Here is an 11,250-nt window from a genome sequence, read left to right as displayed (position 1 = left end):
GCAGAAGCATAAGTTGCAGTGAAGTACAGGCCATCCCTCTTGCCCACAGAAAGAAGGAAGCCTACAGGGATGGCTTTAATGTAATCATGAGATTTGCAGAGCTTTTGAGAGAGATTTTTAAAGCGTGTTCTGCTCAGTTACTGGAGAAGCTAGATGAAATCCTTTAGAGATAAGCACTATATATGACTTTAGATTTCTATCTGCATTTCAGTAGTGTTCAGAGGTCTCAGGCATGGTGGTGAATCTGTTAGAGTAGGAACTGTCTAGCTGTAAAAATCAAACTTGGTTTCTTTAGTCATGGCGTAGGGGGTTCCAAAAATAAGTGATCTATCCGTGGGCTGATGTTTGTGTTCAACATAATACCATGTTTTTAATTCTCAGTCATTAATGAATTCTTGTTATCTGGTTTGTTTGTTAACATTAAAGCAGTCTAACGCTGTGAAAAGAAAGCTCCAGTCACCACATGGTAACCCACCTTTGAAATGTAAACGTAAGCCATCAATAAACACCTTCAAGAAATGTGCTACGGAAGCTGAGATCAGGGAAAAGGGAAGTTCATCACAAAAATCTCTTCCTAAGAAGCAGTTGACTGACAACCGAAATGAAAGCCAGAAAAGCAAACCTTTCATTAAGACGTCCAGCCTGTTTAGAAACAACCCTGATATCCCAGAAATTCACAGGTATTTTAGACAAATGGGAGGGAAAAATGCCTTGAAATTCAGTGTCTTGAATTCTTGCTGTTGCTTGGGCAAAGCAGTTGCTCGGTACATGTAGTTTCATTGCTGTTTACATAGAATACTATTGTACAGTTTTTAACCACACCGTGTGCTTTGTTTTGTTTTGGTTTGTTTCCCCTAACTCAGAAAAGCAGTACAGCAGGTGCAAGAAAATATTTTCACTACAGATTCTTTTAGTCAGTTGGACCTCCATCCACATCTGGTGAGTGGTAGGAAGGCTGTGTGCCTTGAAACATGCTTTTTTGGGTGGGGGGCAGGTTAGAGAGCTGCACCTTTATTCATGGTGATTTGGACAGACTCACCAGTACTTTGCCTGATTTTGGTAGTCTCTCAGCTCAGCATGCTGGCCAGTGTCCTGACCCATCCCCAAACACACTGTCCCAGCACCCTTCACTGTTTGCAATTGTAAGACCAAAAAAGCACAGAAAACTATTTGGGAGTGCAGTATTTTAACAAGTCTGATATTTCATGATGCACCAGCAATGGTGTAAGTCTGATTAACTAAGAAATATTTTGAGGACCTGGGAACTTCTACATCCAGTTGCCCTGGACCACTAATGTGAAGAATAAGCATCAGTCTTCTGGTTTTTGCTCTGTCTTGTACTACAAAAGGTAACAAAAGGAACAGTTTGACAATGAAACCTGTTTACTGCTCTTTGTTATCTCTCTAGATATCCACAATAAACACTGTCCTAAAGATAAGTAGCATGACCAGGTAAGCAAATTCATATAAGAACTTTGCACTTCATTACTCCTTAAAGTCAATCATCTGTGATTGTTTCATTATATGTAATTGGTTTGTGAAGATCACAGTACCTGTTAAGCTGTCCCACTTGCCATAGGGTTTGTTGCTTTCAAAATTTGGGATGAGAAATAACTTGTAAGTTGCACAGCAAGTCAGTTGTCACAGCTGAAGGTGGAATCTTAGAGTCCTGCCTTCTAATTTGGTACTTAAATCATAAAACGATCTTTTTTCAATTTATCACATCTAATGCCTATCTAGTGACTTTCCTTAGAAATCACCTCTACTGATGTAGCTACACAGCAGAGATGAATGCATGGAATTTGGCTAAACAGTTTTGAAACACTTACTGTGTGTTAAAACTTTAGGACTCTATCCTATGTTGCATTCATATTTCCTAACCCGTTTTGTTTGTTACGCAGTGTTCAGAAGCAAACAATTCCTGTGCTCCTGCAAGGCAAAGATGCTCTAGTAAGATCTCAGACTGGTTCAGGTCGGTATTTAATTGTCAGCCTCCCTCCCTAGGGCATATTAAACTGGATCCCAAATACAGAACCAAAACCTCACGTTGCCAGTACAGCTCATAAAAGTGACAGGCTGGGAAGCCTGGCAGGGACTGCTGTGACACAGACAGATGCTGTGCAAACTTCCGTAACCATGTAGTGCTGGGACTGAATGTTGATGTGCAGCTGCCAGCCATTGCACGTGGGCCTATTCCAAAGCGCATGCTGGGGGCGCAGATCTGGGAGGCCAGCAGAGCTAAGCAGCACACGCTCTTACCGTACAAACTTACGTGCTTGCTCTGCAGCAAACTGTGTCTGGATGTCTCGTTTCCTTGGGTGGGTGGGGATATTTATTTAGATAGACCTCAGTGGGATACCACCACCTCTCTTTTAATTTAACCCTTTGGTGGATTGCCTGTCAATCTTCCATTCTGGAAACTTTCTACTTAATTAAAACTTTTCCAGACTCTGACCTCAGTTTAAGCATGGCAGGAATGGTGGTTTAATTTGCTGGAGTGCTGTAATTGCCACTTTTGGTTTTTGATGGAAAGTCTTCCAATTTTCTCCCTTTTAAAAAGGTAAAACTCTTGCCTATGGGATTCCACTTGTACAGTCTTTGCAAGGAATGGAATCCAAAATACAGGTAGGTGCCACAGAATTAAATATATTTGCTTTTGATATTAAGAGTAATAAAAATAAAATCCAGCTCTTATCTTGTAGTCGTCACTGTCTCTTCTTGATAAAAAGGTCAAGCAGTCTCTCTTCCCCTTTATTTGTGCATGTGGCTTATGTGATCCTCCTGTACTGTTGAGATACAGATGATACAAGAACAATGTTACATATTTCCCATTAGTTCATTCAGTAGGCTAAATTGTAAATAGGCTAAATTGTCAAGTTTGGAGAATGTAGAGTGCAGAAGCAGCAATGGTCTGGAAGCTGGGAGAACTGAAAACAAAGGTTACTGCCATGTCTTTAGGAGAAATAAGTTTCTAATCTTTGACATGGAGTGAGATTTGATAATTGCTCCCAATTTGGGTCATCTGGTTGACCAGAAAATGCTGCTGCAGATCTGCCATCTCTTGTGTATTTCAAGGAAAGAGATCATCCTGACTTTCCTTACGGGTTGAAATGTTTCCAACCCATCCTGGATTGCTACTTTCTGCAGCTACTACCTACACGTTGTTGTGCATCAAACATGAGAGTATTTCTGCAACTCAAAAATACAAGTGTGAAACACTGTGTATGGAATAAAATGTTGGGTATGCCTGTGAGCAAGTTTCCAAGCAGAAAGGAGAAGGCAATGCAGTATTGATATTTGAAAGACTGTTGATTTTTTTTTAAAAGCTGGGAGGGGGGAATACCCCAAACTGTTGTGTACAAACTTGTACTAAAACCCTTCAGAATTCACTTTACTGGCTAATAGCAGTTAGATATGGAAGTGCTGTGTTTATCAGTGCTACATTCTTCTTAGTAGGCCTCTTGTCTTCTCTGTTTGCAGCGCAGTGATGGGCCTTATGCACTCATATTAGTCCCAACAAGAGAGGTAGGTGGCCTTTTTTCTTTCTGATTCTGTCTGAATTTGAGTGTTTGAACACTGATTTTTAGTGTGTAGATGTGGGTCCACCAGGGACTGTATTAAGAAACATTGTCTATCCTTTTTCTTGGATCTTCCCCTCGCAGAAAGAGAGTTTGCTCTCTGGATGCATGTTGTCATTTTTGTTCAATGCCATACCAAACTAAGAAAGAAGGAGTCTCTTAAGTTTTCCTCATGCAGTTGGAAATAATTGTGAAGACTGGAGAAACTCTCTAGCTCAGTGCATGGGAGGGAGAAGCTTGCCTAGTTCACACAGGGGGAAATCAGGTTTGCAAATGTGTAGGTTTATACAAACATTTCATTTTTAAAGTACTTTTTTCAAATCCATAAGTGAATGCTGAAGATGAGGCTTCCAAGAGTTGGTTTCTCCACTGAACTCTCTTCTATTTGATTTATATTATTTGCAATTGCAAAGGCAATTTCAGAGGAGGGTATCAACCTTTTTTTTTTTTTTTGTATGTCAAATGATAATAACTTCCATGTGGAGAATTGATTGCAGGTATCTAGTTTGGAGCACAATATTTTATGCAACCTGCAGTGCAATATCTCAGCTCAGTTCCATGAAAGGAGAAAGCTCTGAAGCTATTTAAATTTTTACAGCAGCAAACTTACTGCCTCTCTAGGATGCTGTATGAATACTAAGCATGTAGGAAACTGTTCATAAGCTTGTTTAAAGGGCTGCCATTGAGAGTACTTATGAAGATAATTTGTAATTACAGTTCGTATTAGTTTTACTTTGTATTGAAAGCAATGGCCTTTCTTGAGAGCTTGGCAAATAATAGTGTGTAGCATGTGTAGTCAAAGCATTTAAAATAGTTTCACTCCCATAACTAAGCCCTGCTCACATACTCATTCCATGAATGAAATCAGGGTGGCACCATTGCTTTTCTTGGTCTTCATTGCCATGGCAGAAATGGCTGTCAGACAGCACATGAAACCCAACAGCTAAATGCTTCCTACTGACCAGGCATTTAGGTTTGCAAGCTTTGTACATACCACCTCCGTTCTGCTGACTGGGAAACGGAGAGGTAGAAAGATCCAGTGGTATCATCACTCTGTGGGTCAGGTGAGGGAATAATGTGTTCTGCCCTGACTGCCAGAAGTTAACTAACCTCTGGGCTGCATTTCCTTTTCATAGTGGTTTTCTTCCAGAAAATGTGCCATTTTCCCTTGTAGTCTTCCAGTGGAGCAAAATCTTCTGTGGCTTCAGCTTGTTTTCTCCCTGGGGCATTCACAGAAGCCAGCAGAAGTTTCTATTGTCCTGAGAGCTGGCTTGTGGAGCTGAACTAATAGAGAGGTTTTTGAACAGATCCAAATATAATAAAAGAAGGGTTATGCAAGAGGATAAAATAATAAGCAGCTTCTAAAAGAAAAATTAAGGATGTATTTAGAATTCTGATGATATACATAACTAGATTAGCTTACAGATTTTTGAGCCAAAGGTGCTTGTAGTCCATCTTTGTAGTCCAGGGACTTTTTCAGAGCTCACTTTCTTTTGTTGATTTCTATAGCTTGCGCTCCAAAGTTTTGATACAATGCAGAAACTACTTAAGGTAAGAATTCAATGCTCTGTGTTCTTATTCCTTGAGCCTCTTGCTGTAAGATGCTAAGCAACTTCAGTTCCTGTGAATTCAACTGAATGTTTAAGGAAATCCAGCATCTGGCAAGATAAATCTATTTGTCTTTAAGTGTGTGATTTCCCTGTGGCATGTTTTAAACTATTACATGAACAATTAAGTCATTAATTATGGCACCTTGGTTGCACATGTTTTCATAAACAGTAGCATAGTCGATTTTCACAACGTTTTGTTTTTAGAAGTACCTACCATTGTTTCCGTCTGAGTTATGAATGGAAACTCTCACAATGACAAGTACCGTTTTACTGAAACTAATACCAGACAGATGGGTTTCAGATGGGGAGTAGAACTTGGTGAACTGCTTTGCCAATTGAATGGCTGGAGAAATTAGAAGGCTTTTAAAATCATTAAATGATAGTGCTTTCCTTTTAATTGAGGCAGAGTATCTTACCATGGGGCTAGAAGGTATCTAAATCATTTATCTGATCCATATTCCCACCTCCTCTTCTGTTTTTCTTCCTTGAAATAAAAAGGCACTTTCCAAGTCTTTTTTAGTGCTGGAATTACCAACTAAGATTTTGTTGTGTCATGCTGAGGTTTAAAGTACTTTAGTCTTCGTCTGTAGTAATTAGAAGTTATTATGAGTAGACTTTTGATGTCCTTCAAAGGATCAAGTCTGGACTGACCCCCTTTTATTATTCTTTGTTACATATAATGTTTAGTAACCATCAAGTCCAGTGTAAACTGTCATAGTGACCCAAAGCAGAAGATTTAGATCATGGTTACTGGACCTTGGAAGGACTGGGTGACTGGAGGGTGTAATATGATTATGTAATTACTGAGAGAGAAAAAGGCTAGTTGAGCTGCTCCTGACGCAATTACTCTAATGCCAACTGCTAGGGTTATATTGCCCGGATCTTGCTTAGACATCTTCCTTATTTTAAACCTTAGAAAGAAACTCTTTTTGTAGCAACTATTTTGTTGGAGCATTTCTGGCAAGCAGTGACCCGTGCAAACTTAAGCCTATTTACCAATCTCACATTTGTGCAATCCTTTCAAGCTGTGCTCTGCTTCTGTCCTGCATTTCCTCTCGAGTGAGGCAATGGCAGTGCTGTGCTTTGATTATCTCCCCTGTAAATATTGGGCAATATTGGATTCAGTGAAGGATTGGACCTCATTGAAGTAAGTGGCAAAAACTCCTGCCAATATCAATGAGACTGACATTTAATGTTCACAGACATGGTGACTGCGTGCATGTAGGTCTGTGTACTTAAGATTTTTCTTAAATTTTCCTTGGCCACAGGAAGATACTGCTTAAAGGCAAGATGAAGAAATAGCGTTGTAGCTTGTCTTTGAACATTTAGGCTACATGGGGAGAAGGAAAAGAAATATTATTACGTAATTGGAAGTGGTGCAAAAATGATTGCATTTCTATCTTCCTAGACGATGTGGGAAGCAAGTTGCATGGCTGGAACTAAAGGTGCCATTGATACGTAGCTGTGGGTGAGAGAGTGCATGTAGACTTTATCTGTTAGATCAAATCAGATGCACACTGCTGTCATCCCCAGTCCTTTCTCTTTTTGCCAAGAAACATCATTTTTGGATTAGGCTCTGTCTCTTTATTAAGAAGAATCTATATTGGTCTTGGTTTTCCTTTCTGTAGCCATTTGCCTGGATTGTGCCTGGAGTGCTAATGGGGGGAGAAAAGAGAAAATCGGAAAAAGCCAGGTAGGAAGCCAACTTCTTAAATTGTATTTTGGGTTCTTCTGCTCTACAGCGTTTTTATCTGTTACTCTTCTTTAGAGTGCTTTTCTTACTGGGAGAGAGGATTGTGAGTTTGGATCAAGCTGTGATCCCCCTGGATCTTACACAGACGCAGTATTCACTTCCCCCAGTTGGATCTATTTCTAAAATGTTGATGAGCCTTTTGAGAAGATGATCTCTTGTGTCAGTATTTTTTTTCCTCTTCTGACAAACACCTGTATTTGCTTACCACCGAGTGCTGTCTACAGTATTTGTTATGGGGGAAATTGCTTTCTGGAGAAGAGATTTCCTGGTGTTAAAAATCTCTTTCTTTTCCCTTTTCGAGAATTGAATTGTAAGCTGGTAATCCAAAATGGAATTTTCATTTCTCTATGTATAAGCATACACAAAAAGAAGTTTACTCTTGACAGTAAAAGAAGTATTCAATGAGAAAAGAAAACCTAGCTTGGGTGTGTTAGATTTTTTTAATATTGTTAATATTTCTTTCCACCCTGTCCTTATCACTGAGTATGCCTCTGAGTATCAATGATGATCAAGGATAAAATTTAGCTGTGCAAGAAATTTCAGTTTTAATCAGTGAGAAAGTACTGTCCCTGCTAATTTTACTATGGCCATGATTTTTTTCCTCTGGAGGTTCCAGTTCCTCACTCTGGGTTCCTGTTCCAGGGTTACTGCTAACTTTTTTGTTTTCCTTTCGGTTTGTTTTGTTTTCCTTTCGGTTTGTTTTGTTTTCCTTTCGGTTTGTTTTGTTTTCCTTTCGGTTTGTTTTGTTTTCCTTTCGGTTTGTTTTGTTTTCCTTTCGGTTTGTTTTCATTTTCTGTGGGGTTTTTTTTGGTTGGTCGGTTTTTGTTTGTTTGTTTGTTTTTTCATCTAAACAGATTGCGTAAAGGGATAAATATCCTCATTTCAACTCCTGGTCGCCTGGTTGATCACATCAAGTCCACAGAATGTATTCATTTCCGTCGCACTCAGTGGCTGATTATTGATGAAGCAGACAGGTAAACTTCCAAGTGTTTAGATATGGAAAATAATTATGATACCCTCTACATCATAATTCACTAAATATTTTTAAAAAATAAGAGAGAGAGCGTACATGTGATCTTAAACCATTCACGCTCAGTGGCCTCAGCCAAGCACCAGATGTCTGGGATTAGGAAGAAATGTCCCCTTTGGGCAGATTATTGTACAAATTCATTGCAGAGATTCTCTCATTGTCTTCTGACATGTCTGACCCTGGCAAAAGTTGAAGATGGAACATGAAGCTAGATGGTCCAAAGATCTGATCAGCTCTAGCACTTCCCCTGATCCTAATTGGCTCATGTAGCATTAAGACTTTCTCCTCGTTCCTTCCTACAGCATCTTTCATCACATCTGCTGTTTTTGTAGGATCCTGGACCTGGGCTTTGAGAAGGATGTAGCTGTGATACTCAATGCTTTAAATGCCGAGAGAGAGACACGTCAGAATGTCCTGCTCTCAGCCACTCTCACGGAAGGTAGGTTATAGACAGATGGTGTCTCTTTTAGCTGAATAATGCACAGGCAACTGCAAAATAGTTGGTTGAGTCTGATTATATTACAACCCAATCTGAAGCCCTTTGCAGAAGTGGAATAATGCCTGTTGATTTCTTTGGGCTTATGACACTTGTCCTTCGTTACTGGAATTTCTGTCAGTGTATATACTTACATGGTCCTTACATATGTCTCACAAATTCCAGAGCAAAATCACCATGAACCTGGGAAGCACTGGTTGGTTTGTTTGTTTGCTTTACAAATATAGAATTAAGGCAAAAAGCTAGTGACAGGACAGTTGTTGTGTGATTTACTCAGTATCATACAAGAAGTCAGTTGCTGAGGCAGGAATTGAGCCAGGCCTCATGACTCCTGCAGATTTGATGGAGTGGAGATGTGTTGTTTTTATTTCCACACACACAGTTAAAAATACAGGACTGCCAAATGCTGTCTATCTGGTCAAGACACTTATGTAAAATAGCACAGTTGGCTGAAGTAGTGATGCTTTTGGTGGAGTCCACAGCAACTAAGCCTGGCTAAGCCCTGAAAAGTGTGAGTTTGTGGAGGTGTTCTGTCAGTGTCTGAAGCATGGCTCACTAGTTCCTTGCCCTTCACTGCTTTTCACTGGAATTGCATTTGTTGGGTTTTTTTATGTGAATATATCATGGCCCTCCCCAGCAGCACCCCAGGCTGGACCTCATGTATTTTTCGTTTTCTGTGATTTAGGAGTAACACGGCTGGCCGATATCAGTTTGAATGACCCCATCAGCATTTCCATAGCAGATGAAATCCAGAAGGCACTCAAACCAGCATCACAAACAGATAGACAAGCCAGTAGTTCATCAAACTGCATGGAGCAGGAAAACTTTGCTGTTCCAGAGAAGCTCAAGCAGTACGTCATGATGGTCCCCAGCAAACTGAGGCTTGTCACGTTAGCAGCTTTTATCCTTGAGAAATGCAAGGTGAGACCTTGTTTGCATTTATATTATTAAGTAGTCCTTCGCCCTTTCCAGCTCCTTTATCTGTTACTCTGTCAAGGATACCATGGATTAGATCTAGGGCTTTGAAGTGCATCTAATGTTCAGGGAGCCACAAGAGAGCTGAGGTGCTGTTTTATCTTTCATTCTGGCAGTGAGATACCTGTGCAGCATGTACGCATACTTTTTTTGTGGGCTTAGTATTTGGTGTCAAACTCTGTAATCCTTTCCCGGATAATCAAATCTCCAGAAGTGGAAGCCATCTAGATCTTATAAAGATCAGGGAATTGGGAGGGGCTTGTGGAAGTGGTCATGTGCAATTTTCTTGTTTTTCTTGCAGTTTGAAAAACACCACAAGATGATCATCTTTTTCTCCAGCTGTGAACAAGTGGAATTCCACTATGAGCTCCTTCTAAAGGTTCTTTCAGGAGGGCTAGAGTCGGAACAACCTGAACGTTCATCTGTCTCCTCTGCACGCTTACAGTTTCTACGACTGCATGGCAACATGGAACAGGAAGTAAGCATTCTCAAAATGTTAGGATACACAGTTTTACTCCTTATTCCCTACGATTTATTATGTGGTTATTTTGGGGAGGAGGGCAGAAGAGAGAACAGAGAGTCATTTCACCTCTAGGGCCCTCACTCTTCCATCTGCTAATGAGAATAAGACTACTGTCCCACTTCCGGAAAGTACCTTGGTAGCTATATCTGAAAAACACAGCTGAAGAGGCAAGAGGTGTTATTTCAGCAGGCTGAGGCAGCCATTCTGTATTCCCAGTGGGTGCACTTAAACCATTTATGTATCCATGGTTCTCTCTCATGCAGTCAAGACAAGCTTTTAATGCCAAAGGAAAACTTCATCCAAGCCCCAAAACATTACTACCCAATAAGTTGCCCCCATTAGATGAGGATGGAGCAGTTTGGCTTTGGTTCTGAAGAACAGTGTCTTGACAGACTGCTCTTTTCCCTGGGATAGAATAATAGCAATATAGCAGTGATCACTCCAAAATAGGTCTGGGTTTTAGCTGGATAGACCTGGCTGATGAGATTGGAGCTTGCTACAAAGGGCTGAGAGGCCCGGAGAAGTGTGTGAAATGAACTGTCACTGCAGCATTTCTCTCAATAGCTGAGGGACCTCCCTTGAAAGTTCAGCCCCTGATCCTGCCCTGGGTCTGTGATGGAGAGAGTTACCACTCTACTCTGAGCTGCACAGCAGAGATGGTAAATGAATAGACTCTTCTGATGAAGCAAGAGGTGAAGAGCCATTGTTTTTCTCACTCATTCCCATCCTGTGGAGACCAGAAACATGTGCTTTGCTGTCCCTGCAGTCTGGCCTTTCCACAGCCTGCCTGCCTGAGCGAGTGAGCAGGCCTGGTCTGGCCCAACTCTACCCTGACCAGCTGTTAAGCCAACAGAACACCACTAAGTAGCTGGCACCAGGGGAAGGGTTTTGCCTTTTTAGTACCCAGTGTGTAATTAGTGCTTGATGTCTTCAAATTAAGAGCATTAATGGAGCTAAATTGTGGATCCCATATGGTACTGCTGAGCACGGCTGCTGTCGTTGTCAACAAGATACAGCGTGCTCTCTTCTTTAATTTTTGTCAGCAGCGGGTTCAGTGTGTCGGCAAGGCCCAAGTTTCCCTTCTTTCCTAGAACAGTACCTCTAGCTGGGAGTCAAGTGTGTAAGGTTTCTTCTATATCATCAATATAACAGGACATTCACTTAACTCCTAGCTAGAACTCTGAGGAGGAAGGCTTGAAACATGGAAACAAGGATATTTTGGAAGGAGGAAGCAAAAGGGACAGGAAGGAAATGGGTATGGTGTTTCTGAGGCCAGAGACAGCCG

At 40.8% G+C, this 11,250-nt stretch overlaps 1 protein-coding gene across 1 annotated transcript in view; it reads left to right on the top strand.

The window, feature by feature from the left end:
• Positions 1-426: 426 nt before the first annotated feature.
• Positions 427-11,250, top strand: part of DDX31 (DEAD (Asp-Glu-Ala-Asp) box polypeptide 31) — a gene marked incomplete at its 5' end in the record, with an annotated part of 48,665 nt that continues 37,841 nt past the window's right edge. Inside the window, 12 exons of the mRNA XM_009572167.1 lie at positions 427-680; positions 864-939; positions 1,409-1,452; positions 1,902-1,972; positions 2,561-2,625; positions 3,481-3,525; positions 5,088-5,129; positions 6,817-6,881; positions 7,796-7,915; positions 8,304-8,410; positions 9,153-9,388; positions 9,744-9,920. Of these exons, the coding sequence (XP_009570462.1) occupies positions 427-680; positions 864-939; positions 1,409-1,452; positions 1,902-1,972; positions 2,561-2,625; positions 3,481-3,525; positions 5,088-5,129; positions 6,817-6,881; positions 7,796-7,915; positions 8,304-8,410; positions 9,153-9,388; positions 9,744-9,920 (1,302 nt within the window). The remainder of the gene's footprint in view (positions 681-863; positions 940-1,408; positions 1,453-1,901; positions 1,973-2,560; positions 2,626-3,480; positions 3,526-5,087; positions 5,130-6,816; positions 6,882-7,795; positions 7,916-8,303; positions 8,411-9,152; positions 9,389-9,743; positions 9,921-11,250) is intronic.

This window comes from Fulmarus glacialis, unplaced genomic scaffold, assembly GCF_000690835.1.
Source record: "Fulmarus glacialis isolate BGI_N327 unplaced genomic scaffold, ASM69083v1 scaffold25362, whole genome shotgun sequence".
Lineage (NCBI taxonomy): Eukaryota > Metazoa > Chordata > Aves > Procellariiformes > Procellariidae > Fulmarus > Fulmarus glacialis.
Note: the sequence above shows the minus strand (reverse complement) of the source record. Positions and strands in the feature narration are given on the sequence as shown.